Below are 17,199 nucleotides of genomic sequence, written 5' to 3'. Positions count from 1 at the left end.
AGGAGCAAAGCCTTTCAATAGGTATGTACATTTTATTTGATTTGATTATATATACATTTTTTTATATTATTTTATTTATTTCACTTATTATATTTCAACAGTACCACATGCTATTGTTACTTTACTTGATTATTTTTTTCCCAGTCACTTGATCTCATTTTGAGGATTTTGCTGTAAGCCCTCATGTGTAATTCCTGTTTCCACCAGTAGGTGACAGGGTTTCACTGCCCTCTTCTGACCGGATATGACTTGCAAGGATCTCGGAGCTGCAGCTTCTGAACTGTGGGCGTTTTTTCCTCAATCTTGACTCCACGGTTTTTTTTTCTGGGTGTTGCCTTTCTGCTTTACAACTTTGGAGTTTCACCGGGGAATTTCTGAGGAAGTCGGACAGGTCGAAGAGTTTCCGTAACGACAATATCTTTAACTTCTTGGAGAACAATCGAGGCCCTCTAACTTTGTTAGCGCTGTACTTTTCAGGCGACAGAGGAGCGGTTTACTTTAGCCGCCTTTAGCTAACGTTAGCTAAGAGAACTGAAGAGCTGTGGTAACGAAAGAGCCGCCCGATGCAGGCCATTAAGTGTGTGGTTGTGGGGGACGGGTAAGTTGGAAAATTGTTTTTTTCCCTTGCTGTGACATTAAAAATATTAGACTAATGCGGTAGGGTTCAAAGGCTAACATAGTTGTTTTCGTTGACCCAGTTACCAACAGTTGGCTAGCGGCTAACAAGCCTCAGATAACATGCCAACATGAGCGACAGCTGTTGTTGTGCCTGCTTTCCAGTCCAGCTGGGTCAGACAGATTTATCTACATGCTCTGAGTTAGGTGTGTCTGAATGGGCCACAGCATGTCATTTAGGAGACATGACGCAGGCTGCTAGGTAGACAGATACACGGTAGCTCGACCTATATGGGAGCTTTTTCATCGATATAGTGATATTAAGCTAGTTGAGGTGGTGTGGTACTCATTAGCTTTACACAATCTGTACCGACACCTTTGGCCTTTAAATAAAGTTGTATTTTACAAATGTCACAAAGAGATGTATTTCGCCGGCTAGCTACTCCAAATGAAATTATCGAAGGCTTCAGAAACTCAACCATGACACCAATCCTATGGCTTTCGACACATTAATACAACGGCTCCCATGTTTGTACATTGAACGGCGTTGATTTATATTCTTTAAACCACGATTTATTATTGTGGTTTTGTATCGACTTTGTTTTTTCCTTGACTTATTTGGAACCAGAGTCTGCAATACTGTTTTTACTTCATCAGATTATTAATATGACCACAGCTGCCAGTAAAGTAGAGGTAGCCCAAACAAAAAGCCATAAAAAATTAATACAAAAGTGAAAGTAAGTAATTTGATACATGCTTAGTAATAGTATTACATGTAGTGACATGCTTTCATTATCTCACATAATGGGCATCAAGGCAGTTTTATAGTTTTCTTTTTGCAAATGGATTAGGAAATTATATTTGAAGACTTGATGAGTACATTTAAGGTAATGCTGAAAGAGGACATTGTTCCCAAAACTAAACCTCTAAAACTCAACCAGGCAAATGCAAATATACTCAGACACTGTAATCTGCTATACAGTAAATTACCTTTGTTTTGTAGTCATTGAAAGCGTTATTGTTCAAGGTAAATACTTAACTGTAAAGATCTGTCCTGACATAAAAGGGAAATACCTGACAATGAAATCACAGTAAACTTGTTTCCATTGTGGTCAAAATCAGAGAAAGTAATTACACTGTGTTCCTGTTGAGCAGGTCTCCTTTCTTAACCTGTTCAGTAAGTAAGAGTGATGTACTGAAATGCAAATTTGTTAGTGAAGACTATTCTTTAAATATTGCAACAGCCCAAAAATGTACAGAATGATATATGTGACTTCTCATGTGATTCTGTTTGTGAAACTGAACTAATTTCTTTTGATATCTTTTGTTTTCTTTTTTAGGGCTGTGGGTAAAACATGCTTACTCATCAGCTACACAACTAATGCTTTCCCTGGAGAGTACATCCCCACAGTGTAAGTAACATACAGACATGGTTCATTAACACAAGTGATATGGAGACGCCCACCAGATGGGAATGTGGCTCTGTTTAGCTGTTGAAGTTCATTAAAGTGATGGAAAACAATTTCTTTAACAGATGTTTTAAGATGTTCACAATTGTCTGTTTTCACTGTCATCTACATTACATTACTGTGGTGAGAGAAATACTCGCACATTACATGTTTAATTGGGTGCCTATGTCCCCCTCCTTCCCAACAGCTTTGACAACTACTCTGCCAATGTGATGGTTGATGGCAAACCAGTGAACCTGGGCCTATGGGATACAGCAGGACAGGAAGACTATGACAGGCTAAGGCCACTGTCCTACCCACAAACAGTACGTATATATGCAAACATACACAAACCAGCAGCAACAACTGCTTACGTCTGACTGGGGTCCTGCACACACTAGAAACAGCTAAGCAATGTTAGGCTGAACACTGTTCTCATTTTACTGGCATTGATTTGGAGTTATTCACTGTCAGTGCACTCAGCAAAGTAGAGACTTGTATCCACAGTACCTATACACTGTCTGGAAGATGGCTGGAGGAAGTGAAAGGGAGCTCTTGTTTGGTTTCTCTGTCTTGACAACAAACTGGTCTCTGTGCCAAAGATGCACAGAGAGCTGAAAGTGGGCGTCAATTTGACCAGTGACTCCCCACAGCCAAGTATTTAAATATTCACTGCTGCACAATAATTGATTGTATTGATGCAGCTTAAGCCTAATCCACACAAACATGCATATTTTTTCATATACAGGGTGGGGAAGCAAAATTTACAATGAACATTTAGTTGTTTTTTTCTCAGCAGGCACTACGTCAATTGTTTTGAAACCAAACATATATTGATGTCATAATCATACCTAACACTATTATCCATACCTTTTCAGCAACTTTTGCCCATATGAGTAATCAGGAAAGCAAACGTCAAAGAGTGTGTGATTTGCTGAATGCACTCGTCACACCAAAGGAGATTTCAAAAATAGTTGGAGTGTCCATAAAGACTGTTGATAATGTAAAGAAGAGAATGACTATGAGCAAAACTATTACGAGAAAGTCTGGAAGATACTGTTAAAGAAGAATGGGAGAAGCTGTCACCCGAATATTTGAGGAACACTTGCACAAGTTTCAGGAAGCGTGTGAAGGCAGTTATTGAGAAAGAAGAAGGACACATAGAATAAAAACATTTTCTATTATGTAAATTTTCTTGTGGCAAATAAATTCTCATGACTTTCAGTAAACTAATTGGTCATACACTGTCTTTCAATCCCTGCCTCAAAATATTGTAAATTTTACTTCCCCACCCCGTATAGTCTTGTTTTGGCCATTTATTTTTATATATATATATATATATATATATATATATTCTCTTTGAAGAGTTGCTATGTGGATAAGGACAGTTTAGTTTTTGGCATGTAATGTGTGGCATTGCCTTTTGTTCATGCCAACATTTAGGGTTATATTGCCACCTGTTGGTTTGGCATACGCTTAATCAAAGAGGACAAAATGAATGCATTATTTACTCAAGTTGAAGCATAGATACTTCAGTATAAAAGCAGAAGTGATTCAACTTTGATACTCATAGTATAAAGGTAAAAGGCAGCTCATTTGTACTAGCCATTTATATGCAAAAAGATAATTGAACTTCATGTGATAATGACATAGACTATCATAACTAAGACAGCAACAGTAATATACTGAAATAATGAATTTTGCTCCAATATGCTCATAATTTTTTTCAATGACTTGACAAATTATGACAATGATTTTCCACTCTGCAGTCCTCCTAATGTCCGTTTTGTCTTTTTGTGTTTTTATGCTGTTTCATCTTGATATGTTTTCATGCATGCCATTCAATGATGGACACAGAAAAAGGATTGTCATTTTTGTGTGTTATTGTCCCATCGCTGTAGGATGACCTCGGTTTTGTTCAGAATGTGTGCAATGATACATAAATTATCATTCATTTTCCTCAAATGCATTAAGCCCCAAGAAAACTCAGCCTGTTTTGAAAATGCAAGGACTAGAAAGTACAGATATGTGTGTAAATGTAGAGGGGAAAGTAAAATACTATAAGGAAAAATAAGTCAAGTACAGATACTAGCAAACTCCATTGAACAAACCAGTATTTATTATATTAAGCAGTCCTGCTTTTCACAGAAGTTCAGTTGTGTTCCTGGACATGTAGTCAAGAGTTTTTCCAAATCGGTGGCCATGATTGATTTATTCTTGAGAGCAAATGAAGAAACACACTGTATATGTAGTTCATATGAGTGTGGACTGCACCATAGTTCTGTTTTCCTCTGCAGTGATCTGAATAATGATGTCTTTGCCCCCCCCCCTTTAGGATGTGTTCCTGATTTGCTTTTCAGTAGTCAGTCCGGCCTCTTTTGAAAACGTCCGTGCCAAGGTAAGAATGGCTTCCCCTGTGTTTAAGTGTGTTTAAGTGTGTTAAGTGTGTTTATGTGTTTGGTCCAGGTAATGACAATATAAAGGTGTTTTGTCTTGACTTTTCATGCATGCAGTGTTTTAGAAGCTAATGAACAACTTTTCACAAATGTTCTGAGTTAGGTTGGGTGGAGAAGAACTGATTATATTTTGACAGTGATTCAGAGCTGGGACCTCTGCCAGTGACCCAGTTTTGTCTCATAACTCCACACCAAGCATAGATGTAATAGATGTGAATGTATCTGTTGAGTTTAGATAATAACCTTTGCTACATTGTCACATTTTCCTCTTTGATTGATACAATAACTTTAAAATTTTAGTTTGAACTGTAATCATAATGCAATGGTATTAAAATGCCCCAAAATACACTTGAATTAATGTAAATGTGTAGAAAATTACAACAGAGGAAATTTCTATCTTAATGGGGCCAGTTTGGCTTGGAATGCTTATGTGTTTCCAAAATCATGTAAACTTCTCTCCTTCCGTCATTTAGATTTTGTTCCCATCTTAGTCTCAGTTTTCCTAAAGTCCACATTCACTTCAGATTAAACACCAAAAAAAGAGAAATCTGTCATTTCACATTTGCAACCTCTTACTGTTCGTATTTCCTCTCTAGTGGTACCCTGAGGTTAGACACCACTGCCCTAACACACCCATCATTCTGGTGGGCACCAAGTTGGACCTGAGAGACGACAAGGACACCATTGATAAGCTAAAGGAGAAGAAGCTCAGCCCCATCACCTATCCTCAGGGCTTGGCCATGGCTAAAGAAATAAGTTAGTTGATGCACTGCACACTGGCCTATAAAATATACACTGTGTTATGATTAGAGGACACAGGCCTCCCTTTTCTGGATTAAAGTCAGTTGTAAAATAGAAATTATGCAGATTTAAGTTGCTCCATACTCTGTGAAGGACTGTTTAGACCAAGAGCAATGATGAGAGCCACACCCATGAATAGTAATGTGCTATAAATGGAAGCACTGAGCATGCAATGCACGTTTCAGCTATGTCAGAGCCCTGAAAACAGAATACTACAGACCTGTTAGTGCTCTACATTCCAACCCAGATTATTAGAAAATGTTGATTATAATGAGGTGAGACCATTGTCATGAGGCTGAAGTAGCGCCACACAGCCTGCCATCTTACATTGGGTATTCATGACAACCTCCTCACCTTCAGTAAGAATAATCCCAAAACTACTTACCTCTGATTCAGAGGATGAAGCCAAGTGGATTCCACGCCTCACCCTTTATAAATACTTTTTTGATAAAATACGTGGGTTTTTACATGCACACAATCACTTTACTCTTGTTCTGAATATGACAATATTCTGTATTTAAAGGTATCACACAATAGGCCGATTCTTTTTTGAATATTCTAAATTAGACCAGTTTCTCAATGGAGCATTTTCTACTCATGGGTACAGTGTGGGATATTTAATACCCTCCCACCCTCACCTGCAGTCAAAAAAAGCCTAAGTCCCATATTGGAATCAGTTTATTTTGCCTGTTTGGCTTTTCAGGTTGGTGATATTAACACTGGCCCACATTGTATACGGGACTAATGCATTTAGATATCAACAACTCCTTATGAAGTAACAAGGAAAACAATTCTCATTTTGTTATTCATATACAAATAAAAACACATTTATGAGAGTATTTTCCATTTAACATTATGAAAGAGAATGTCAGCAGTTTTGTTTTTTTTAATCAAAATTTTACCCATTTCAAGAGGAGTTGGAAAGAATGAAAGAGGGAGACTCAGTGGAATTTCTGCCATAAATGAAACGCTGTGTATTTTTTTAAAATAAATGTATTATTTCTAGTGTTCATCAAAAGTGATCCCAACATTGTTTTCCAGTGTCTTCTAGGATGAAAAATATAGTCATTGTTCTTGGTATGGACAGTCTTTTATGATACTTAATTATTTGCTGTTACAGGAAATGTGTCTATTTCAATATTGCTTGGATGCGATCCTTTAAAGCTGCAGTAGGCGGACATTATGCCTTATTACTGTTTTTTGTGCATCCCCTCTGCCCACCAGGTGCAGTGAAGTATCTGGAGTGCTCAGCTTTGACACAGCGTGGCCTTAAGACAGTGTTTGATGAAGCCATCAGGGCGGTCCTGTGCCCCCCACCCGTAAAGAAGAGGAGGAGAAAGTGCACACTATTGTAACAGAGAACCACAGGGAGTACATAACACGGCTGCAGTCAGAACTTGCCTACTCAGAGGGAAGAAGACGATGGCTCCCCATATTCCAGTTCACACTCTGTGTCCTTGCTTACATAGACGCTCTGGTAGATAAGACTCACATCTGAAAGAACTCAACAGATCTAAGCAGCGTTGGGGGTTCTCCAGCTGCTTACATCTGTCCAGTCCTTTCAGACTGTATTAAGTGACTTTGCTAAGGCCTGGGGGGGAATGTTATGTTGGTGAATTTAATTTTGGGTTGATGTAGGATGCTACAAAATGTCTTTTTTCCTCAAAAATTGTGAAGCAGCACTACTTGAACATGATTTTTACCATGAAATTACAGAAGGATTAACTCCAAGAGAGGGAGGTCCTGCAGTACACTCTTTCCTCTACATACTAAGAGATTCCTGCTGCCTTGAAGAAATTTTACTAACATTTTTAGAAAATCTAATTTCTCCTTTTGTTTTCATTGTCAGTCTCTTGTCTGCTGTGGCTGAGGGACCGTTTTGTTTACATTTCTCATCTGACTAGACTGATGTGCTGCCAAAAGTCAGTCGACGGTCACCGCTCTGTGGTCACTCCAAACACTAAAATGTGTTTTAGGGTGATTTCTGTTTTAATCACCATGCAGTCATGAAGTAACGGTTTAACCCTTTGTGGAGGGAAAAAATGTATCAAACTCTAAAACGACTAATAAAAAATGTTGAAGCAGCTGCTAAGAAAATGCAGTCTATGCTACATAGTTAACTGACGTATTTTTTTCCCTGAAAGTGAACCACTACATCTGTGCCCATTACTGTTATATGTGCTCTGTTAGAAGAATCACACAGTATTTTAAGTACATTTCAAGCATTGTGAAGGTGCAGCATGGCCAGTTGGAGAGATGTTCAATCAGCAGAGGCCTCTCGTTTTGATTGGGTTTTTGCGGTTTCTTTGGTGTAAGATGTGCCTGCTGTGTTGTCAGCCTGACATCTCTACTCACGTGTTGTTGTGTGCCAGTTAATTTTCTCGTGAAGCCCTGGTATAATAGCTCTTCAGATCTATTGGCTTGTCACTCCATCTGTGAGAGTCAATGTTGCTACCACGACGATTTGCAACCAATGTCATTTTGTCCCCGTCATTTTATTTACTGTGTCGCAGGAAGTCTATGAGCCATTGTATTAGCACTCAAAGGTTGTGACTGTTTTTATGTCTTGGATGTATATGACCTGCAGTACCGATTCAGGAAATTCATTTTGAAATGAGCAGTGATCAAAAAAAAAAAAAAATGCATGGGTGCTCTGGGGAGCCACTGTAAATCTAAACTCATTTTAGCAGTGTTTCAACGCTGTGGTGGAAGTTCACATTTGGATTTACTCTTGCTATATGTGGTTTTATTTTCACATAGTAATATGCAGAATTTTCTTTTTAAGTAAATAAAGTCTTTAAAAATGTTCTGTTATTTTTTTTTTTTTTTTTGACAACAGTTTAGAGAAATAGTATACAGGACCACAAGTAATCACAACTTTATTCAGTTATCCATAAATGTCACAAAATGATAATTAAAAAAAAGGGCTTCAGTATTGCACAAAGCTCAAATAGTGACACTCCATTTAAATTTGTTTCAGCTCCTAAAATCTTCTTGCATATTAAATGCTTAAGATAATTCTGTGGAGAAACATCTTCCCTCTAGTTATATTCAGGGTTGGGAAGCAAACTAGTTACTGAGGGGTAAAAAGTGTTGAATTGCAGCTATTAATCAAAATGAAGGTGATTACAGAGGGGTTATATACAAATATCTTTCCATCAGAGGTTGGAAATGGAGTATTTTCCTTCTGAAATAAGAAAATGTCTCAACACTGAAAGGTTTATTTAAGTAATTTAAATTTAACTTGTTGGGACTTTGAGAGGCTTCTTTTAATCCAAAAGACATCAAATATAAGCAAGAGTTCTGCCACTAAGTAACTAGTAATACTTATATCACATATTCCTTTTTTTAACAGGATGGCTTGTAGTTACATGTCAGGAGTGAAATTCCTAACAGGTATATGAATTAAAAACATCAGTAAGAATCATTTGGGATTCACATGTTGAGATATTTCATAATTGACTGGTGGTATATGCATTCCACTTGTCGAATACCAGTTTAGCAGACACTGCATCTTCAACACCCATACCTGTTATGTGAAAGAAAAATAGTCTAAATTATGAGGCTCAATTTAAATGTAAGACTAGATTCACTGAGTGATAAAAATAATAATATAATAATCGCATCTGGCCATACCAAGGGATTTGAACACAGTCGTCTTCTCTCTGTGGGCTGCTTTTGTTCCATTGAGAACGTCTCCAAGTTCTGCAAACACCTCCACCTGAAGAAGAGAAAATCCACCATTTGCATAATTTTTGCACATAGAGTAAAATAGGAGCCACATAACATATACAGAGCTCTGGAATTATGTCCAGGGTTCCCACAAAAGTTTACATAAAAATTGATGGTTTCTCCAAGGATCAATAGTATTTCTTGGAACAATTCACAGCCTATGTAATTCAGCCAATTATTGTAGGAAAACTAAAGAGCAACTGATCCACTCCAGTGAATTCATATTTATTTCTTATGATTTTAATCATTAACATTAAACATCACAAGAAAATGCTTTGTTTTAGTAAAATAACAGCTATAAAACAAACATCCTGGTACCTAGACCTAGGAAAAATCCTAAGGTCTACTCCATTCATTTTGTAAACTTGATTATCACAGAGAACATTATTTAACCTCCTATGGTTTTTTTTTGTCCAATTATTGGGAGAATAGTTTCACAGCTTTAACAAAAAAAAAAAAAAAAAAAAAAAACGCCAATGCAAAGGACCTTTTTAAAAAAATGGAAAATTTATCAGAAAAAAATGTTGCATCATGCTTTGTTTCGCAAGGCAGTTTTTTCCTGCAAAAAAGTCAAAAACTATACTCGTCTCAGGAGGTTTCAATACATGAAATACAGTAAAACTTTAATAATAAAAACTTGTTTTTTCATGACAACACAAATACAGTTTCCCCACTTCAAAAACACACTGACTGACCCCAGACAGGATGACGTCCCCAGACTCAGCTGTCGCTCCCTCCCTGCTGTCAGCGTACACCACCGCCTCCTTCATTAACGCATCATCCAGTTCACGCCAGTCTGGTCTGCAAGCCCCCACTGCTGCTCAGCCACAGGACAGAAACTGTTAAACTCCTGATATCACGGCAGTAAGTAAAGTTTATTTATATAGCACTTTTTACAGAAAGAATTCACAAAGTGCTTTACAGTAAAATCAGAAGTCAGATACAAAGACACATGGCTACATACACTGGCATGAAAACAAAAACCCAGTGTTCCCCTCAGTAGACCCCATATGTGATGCAAACAGCAGCCAGCTTCAGTAGCCCACATGTTTTGGAATTGTCTTTGGATAAAAAGTGATTGGAAGAATCTATTTCAAACAATGTCCAAAAAACAGCTTAAACCAGATCCAATCACTGCTATATTCGGAGAGAAACCGACGACTGTTGAACTTTCAGACACATTTTATTATAAAACATTTTGTGACGTTACTAGCACGTAGACGAATTCTGTTAAAATGGAACCTGTTTGACTTTATTATAGGATTTGAAACATTTTACAGCTAGGAAAAAATAAGATTTTTACCGAGGGGGAAATTGGAAATATTTTATCAAACATGGCAACCATTCATGGACTTCTTTGATGCTGCAGATGTATGACTACTGAGCTTGAGCTGATTCTAATAAGGAATGATGTGATGTCCTCTTGTTGATGTTTGTTGTGTTACTGATTTGTAAAAGAAAAAGTTTAATAAAGAGATTAAAAAAAAACAAAAAACACCTAACTAAAAGCCTGTCTAAACAATGAAGTCTTCAGCTGCCTTTTAAGACACTCAACAGAATTTAAAATGCAGTGACAATGGCAACCTATTTCATAGGTTCCTCTTCCACTGCTTGAAACACTCGATTCCCTCTAGTTATGAAGTGTGTGTGTGGGATGATCAGTAGGCACTGACTCAAGGATCTAAAAGCACATGTAGGGTTATGCAATTTTAGCAACTCTGAAACATAAATGGGCTTGACCATTTAAAGCTCTAAAAGTGAGAGCTAAAATGAAATGGGACCCATGTAAAACTGGTGTGATGTGTGCTCTTTTACTGATGTGAGTCACTTTATTGCATATTGCAAATATTGCATATGACACTTTAACTCAATAACTCATCTATTACCAATAACTCATCTGTTTAACTTCCCTGCTGCACTTTCATTGTCTATATTGTCTCCTCAACCCTCAGCTGTTTATAGTTATATTCTCTGTTTAGAATTATATTCGGTATATAGTTATATTGTATTCTATTCTTTTCTACTATGTTCATTTTGCACTGTGGGGCCCTAGAGTTTTGTAAATCCAGTATGTGGCAAAACTGACAATAAAGCTGACTTCGACTTTGACTTTGAAAAGTCTGAACAGCCTAAAGGCGATGAAGATCTTTCTAGCTCAAACAAGTAAAAAGGCTGTTACAGTAGTCTAGGCGGGAAGAAATAAAGGCGTGAATGATCATCTCAAGTTCTGCCCTTGGTCAAAGGCAGAACTTGGAAATGTTCCTCAGCTGAAAAAAGCAACATACCGAGAAAAGACAGAAGATGAGAACACACTTTCTTTGATTATGAAAGCAGACTGGTTGAACACAGCAGGACACAGAACTACTATACATGTGACTGCAAACAGGTTTAATGTGTGCAGTGTTGTCTTCTCACCTGCCACGTGGGCTCCTGGTTTGACCCAGTGTCCACACAGAACTGGTTCTGTACTACCAGTGACGGTCACGATAGCATCTGCTCCCCTCACAGCCTCCTCTGCTGACCCACATACTATCACTGGACCAGCAACGCTACGGCAAAACCTCTCAGCTCCCTCTCGAGTGCGACTCCACACACGCACCTATAGAATAGAATAGAATAGAATAGAATAGAATAGAATAGAATAGAATAGAATATCCTGCTACTTCAGTCAATGCAAACAATATCAATAAAAGGCCAATACGTAAGGAAACAAATTTACAAAAGAAAACTAAAAAGAAAAATAGAATATAAAATTTAACAAAAGTAAAATAAGAATAGAATTAAAGTAGAAGAAAATAAAAAAAATAGGCATAAAATATGAAATGACACAATATTAACAGTATTAACTACATGTATACCTATGAATATTAGTAATACTAACAGTGTGTAAATCTATGAAAGTCTATAAAACTATAGCACAAACAGAAGTGACTGAAAACTACTGAAGCATATGACCTGTTGTACTTTAAACCAGAGGTGAAACACAGGGTATGGACACCAAATGGTTGGAAAGTTTTCATCTCAGGTTGAGTTTTACAGAACAATTGTGAAGTAACTGTGAAGATCATAAAACCATTTCAGCACACAACTGTGAACAGCATGAGCCCAAACAGGTATCAGTTCACCTCAAAACCTGAACAATCACCAACAACCAAAATCAATCAAAACACGCGATCCCAGGCCCAACAAACCCCGCCCCTCGCACGTATTGTAGCTTATTTTGGCATGGATCAGGCTGATGTCATCATGTCTATGCATGTGCTGATGTCAGCATATCAACTGCCTCTATATATGTGCCAAGTTTCAAGTAAACAAAATTGATGTTTTTATAGAAGTGAAATTTCACCCATTATACATAAATGGGAGAAGAAAAAAGATTTTAAAAATTCATAAAAGTGTGAACTTTGACCTACTTTTCCCAAAATGCAATCACATCTATTCTGGGTCACTGGCAATCTATAAACCAGTTTGGTATGAATTCAACCCATAGTTTTGCTGCTACAGACGTGTGAAATTTCACCCATTATAAGTAAATGGGGGAAAAAAAGTTTTTAAAAAATTCAGAAAAATTTTAAACTTTAACCTATTTTTCCCTAAATGTAATGAAATCTATTATGGGTCACTGGCAATCGATAAACCAAATTTGGTAGGAATTCAACCAATAAATTTGCTGCTACAGACATTTGAAATTTAGCCCATTCTAAGTGAATTCAACCAATAGTTTTGCTGCTAGAGTGTTAACAAACAAACAAACAAACAAACAAACAAACCGAACCAAAAACAATACCCCTTGCCTCCCCTTCGGTGGGCAGGGTAAATATTTAACATTTAACCACTAATACTATCATTACATTTACATAATTCAGATAAAATGCAATTTCTCAGCTTGTCAATAGCATCACATATAACTTTTTCAGACCCTTCATAGTGAAAATGGAAACACCACCACTTTGAGTGGTTTGATAAATGACAGTGGTTGGAGACACTTGTATTTACAATCACTTAATGACACACTTTGCTGATTTGATATAATAACCTTTGAATTTTATCTGAGCTTTAAAGAACCTGGAACATGGTCACTAAATCTACTATTGGAAAATATTTTATTTTCACTTTAAAATACAAAATGCAGAGGATATTGTTATATTTAATTGTGATAAATCACTTAACAAAGGTGGACGTTGCCACAAAAATAGACCTATAGGACTGTGCAAACATCTTCGCCCATGTCTAGGTTTGTTGTTTTTGCAGGGTTGAAATGAGCATATATATTTATTTCTCATTCTCTTTTCTTCAGATAGAAGAAAAACATACTGTAAATCTGAGCACAGCCTTAAAAGACACAAAAAAATGGAACTAAACAGGTTCTAAAGGTTAAAGTCACTATTTATTGTGACCCGACCCCATGACAAGAAGCAGCACAAACGATTAGAAACTTCTGACATGTGTTGAAAGAACCCTGGTATAAAATATCAGAAAATTAATCCAATACATCTCACATTGTCTGAACAAAAGGGTTAAAGACATGTTAAATGCAAAGGGAGGTCACACTAAATGAGGCCACTGGTTTATAGAAGTTGTTTTTCCCTGAAACTTTAGTTTTTACTGCTGTACATACTTCTCATATATCCAGATTGGATCTGAATCCAGAGACTGATAAATGCATGTGACAAACCAACAAACATGATATTGGACTTTTGCACAGTACTGTCTTCAAGCGATAATAGATTTTCTTTCAGTTGACTATCCTCAGTTTAACCAGTCAGTCACATCATATTGGAAAAGTGTCTCTTTAGCCTGATCTTAATTTACAAATAATCCATAAAGTGTTTGATTTTGCTTATTGTTAGAAAATGTGTGATATTGTTGAAACTGTTTGGAGAAATCAGGCAAATTAAGCACAAGTGTGTTACGAGTGCTAAAGTTTATCATTTTGTTAATACTGTGCACACAAATAAGACAAACACAATGAGAATTCGTAAGTGAACATAATTCCATGTGTGCCATTCAGGATATATTTCAATAACTGCACCTCTTTAAATGAAAATATTTCTGTGAAGACGGTGTAATGGCTCCGGGCTTGTTGGCCAGATCCTAGGATGGCCAAGACCTCCGTTCCAGGACGCATCAGCAACTACATGACAAAAACGTACCACAGCATAGTAATACTGCACACATGACACAATAAAACCATGTGTTTACATCGACATCACTGGTGTAAGTTCACCTTAGCAGAGATCGCAGAGACAGCAGCCGTCCTCATGCATGTGATGACCTCTCCTTCCATGACCTGCAGAGTTCACAGCTGATTGGTGAGGCTATTCGAGTCAGCACCCCCCATATCACACCATGTGCATGTGCAACCACAATGTAAGTATCTTTAGCCTCAGCATAACTCTCTAACTCATACATAAATGGACAAAAGTATTGGGACACGATGAATTGAGGTGTTTCTTTTCTAACAGGGGTCGGGGCTACAAAACAATAATGACAAATATAATACAGTTTTATATTGGGATAAATATCATTGGATTAGTTAGTTGTATTTAAATTATTATCTGTGCCTCCAAAATGCCTCAGAGATGGTTTTTACTTCATTTCTCTCAACATTGTTTTTTTTTTTTAAATTTTTTTATCCATGACTATGATTTTAAATGTTCTACCTCCAAATTTCTAAAATATTTATGTGCTCTGACTAAATAATAATTTTCTACCACAACTAACCATCTACTTTCTTCACGTCACTTACAGGACAAAATCTCCCTTTAAACTTATTGAGGTCTATAAACTATATGGACAAAAATATTGGGACCCATCTTAACTACAGCTGTAAGATGTCCTGTTCATGCTGATTTGAGATATAAACTTCACTATTAATAATCAATATGATATTTATCACAGTATAAAGCTGCATTATGACATTATTGTTTTGTATCCCAGATCCATGTTAGAAAAGAAACATCTGAATTCAATGTGTCCCAATACTGTTGTCCATTTGTGTATGAGTAAGGCAATTATGCTATGAGGCTAACAATATCTTCATAATATTTCAATTTAAATCTATATTTATGCTTATATAAATAGCAGATTTTCTTTCTTCTCTATATTTTATGTTTCACAGGTGTATTTTTTTTTCTTCCCTGCCCTTTTATTTCTATGTTGTTGCTGTCAACTCAATTTTCCCATGGTGGGATCAATAAAGTCTTATCTTATCTCATCATCTCATCTCATCTCATCTCATCTTTTCTTTTCTTTTAGGACAGATCAGTTTCACTCACAGCCTTCACATTCCCATATTCTGGGTCCAGCAGCACCACAGTGGCCTGAACAGGAGGCAGAGTAGACCCCTCCTCCCTGTTGTAGAAACACACCAGTTTTGTGCACAGAACCCCATCATTCTCCATGTAGCAGGGCATCATCCCCAGGAACCTGCAGGACAGACCACGTCAGCAGTTGCGACACACTGGCTGTCAATGTGTAATTCATTGTAAACACAGACTGGTTGGAACCGCATTCTGCAGTCCGGGTCCGGGTCCAGGTCTAGGCCCTACCCGCGGTGTTTCTGCAGGGCCACCGTGGTGCGCACAGGCTGGACCACCTCTGCGCTGTCCCGTCTGGAGAACTTGGCCAAGGCGTCCTCCAGGCGGGGGATCAGGTCTCTGTAGTGCAGCAGGCGGAGGACTTCGTGCCCCCATATGATGACGGGAGGGGGTGCAGCCATGACCCGGATCCTTCAGCTGACGGAGTCTGTACGAGTCAGAAAAGTTTAGACTGAGTCTGAAGTTTGACCCGCTGGATACTTCCGGTCTCAGAGACTTTTATTCTTTCAGTATAAAAAAAAATATGACAAAATTTAACAGAATAATACGTCAAAATAAAAGCACGGGCTCCATCTGTTCATTTTACTGTAAGTGATGCGGGGTTTTTTTGGGTTTTTTTTAGAATAAAGTTTGGTTTAGAATGTCATATCTGCACATCATGTAACAAATTACAATTCAACCAAACTGTGTAGAAAAAGATCACAGCTCTTCGATTTCATTAGATTAACAGGTATTTTTCTTGCAAAAATAAAGATTTCGAATTACCAAACATGAGCAAAATGTGTTTATTAGAGATTCAATTTGTATATTGAGATAAAATCTATCCATCCATCCATTATCTTCCGCTTATCCGGGGCCGGGTCGCGGGGGTAACAGTCTAACCAGGGACGCCCAGACTTCCCTCTCCCTATCCCGAGGCGTTCCCAGGCCAGCCGAGAGACATAGTCTCTCCAACGTGTCCTGGGTCTTCCCCGAGGTCTCCTCCCGGTGGGACATGCCCGGAACACCTCCTCAGGGAGGCGTCCAGGTGAGATAAAATCTAAAAAAAAAAAAAAAAAATCATAAAAAATGTATGATTGTAAGCAGATGCTTATGTGGAGGGAACTGATCTTAGTTAACAAATATAAGCTACAAAATAGGCAACAGAAGCAGTTTTAATTGAATTAAACATACGTTTATGAATAAAGTTAACAAATTTCAGAAGAAAACAAATAAGTACTAAGTAGTTATAAATGTAGAAAAATATAACGTAAGTAAATTGCCTTCTTTCAAAGTCCTTGACTCAGTGAATTTTTTCTGACTGTGATTGTCTCAAAGATACACTGACAACTAAAAAGTTTTTTCTATTTTATTTTATTGTAAATATTGATAAATATTCATGAAATAATTGTAACTCTAAAAAAATATTTTTATTGAACTTTAAATCCACTAAACTGTGCCACTTGTTACAATAATTTCTTTTATGTAATCGGTTACCACATTTTTCATAACCCTAATTTGACTTGAACATGGTTTGTGTATAAAAATAAGCAAGGGCAAATGCTGACCATTGTAAAAAAAAAAAAAAATACATACTTGCATAAAGACAAGTGTAATATAGCCAAAATAAATGCAAGACTGGACATATTAAATTGGAACTCATGAAATAAAGTCAGTTACTGATTTGGGGTCAGTACTTTGCAGCTAAATAAAAACAAGCAAGTAGAAATTAGATTTTTCACTTACTGGGTTAGATTTTCAATATGCCTTGTCATAATCACTTGCAAAGATTAGTTTCAAAAGGTTTTGCTTTCCCAACTTTAAAAGTGGCAGCAGTTGTTCCAATAG

At 37.2% G+C, this 17,199-nt stretch overlaps 2 protein-coding genes across 2 annotated transcripts; one reads left to right on the top strand and one right to left on the bottom strand.

The window, feature by feature from the left end:
* The first annotated feature begins 234 nt into the window (after nt 1–234).
* LOC115439350 (ras-related C3 botulinum toxin substrate 1) lies at nt 235–8,126 on the top strand. The gene is made up of 6 exons (XM_030163184.1): nt 235–598; nt 1,956–2,027; nt 2,272–2,389; nt 4,399–4,461; nt 5,116–5,275; nt 6,545–8,126. Exons 1-6 carry the CDS (start codon nt 564–566, stop codon nt 6,673–6,675), a joined length of 579 nt encoding a protein of 192 aa, XP_030019044.1. The 5' UTR covers nt 235–563; the 3' UTR covers nt 6,676–8,126.
* Nucleotides 6,978–15,828, bottom strand: LOC115439349 (ketimine reductase mu-crystallin-like). Its single transcript, XM_030163182.1, has 8 exons — nt 15,604–15,828; nt 15,331–15,481; nt 14,280–14,342; nt 14,085–14,186; nt 11,468–11,651; nt 9,748–9,869; nt 8,957–9,041; nt 6,978–8,849 (listed from the first exon to the last, which is right to left on the bottom strand). Exons 1-8 carry the CDS (start codon nt 15,771–15,773, stop codon nt 8,773–8,775), a joined length of 954 nt encoding a protein of 317 aa, XP_030019042.1. The 5' UTR covers nt 15,774–15,828; the 3' UTR covers nt 6,978–8,772.
* Between the last annotated feature and the right edge of the window lie 1,371 nt (nt 15,829–17,199).

This window comes from Sphaeramia orbicularis, chromosome 19 (genome assembly GCF_902148855.1).
Source record: "Sphaeramia orbicularis chromosome 19, fSphaOr1.1, whole genome shotgun sequence".
Lineage (NCBI taxonomy): Eukaryota > Metazoa > Chordata > Actinopteri > Kurtiformes > Apogonidae > Sphaeramia > Sphaeramia orbicularis.
Note: the sequence above shows the minus strand (reverse complement) of the source record. Positions and strands in the feature narration are given on the sequence as shown.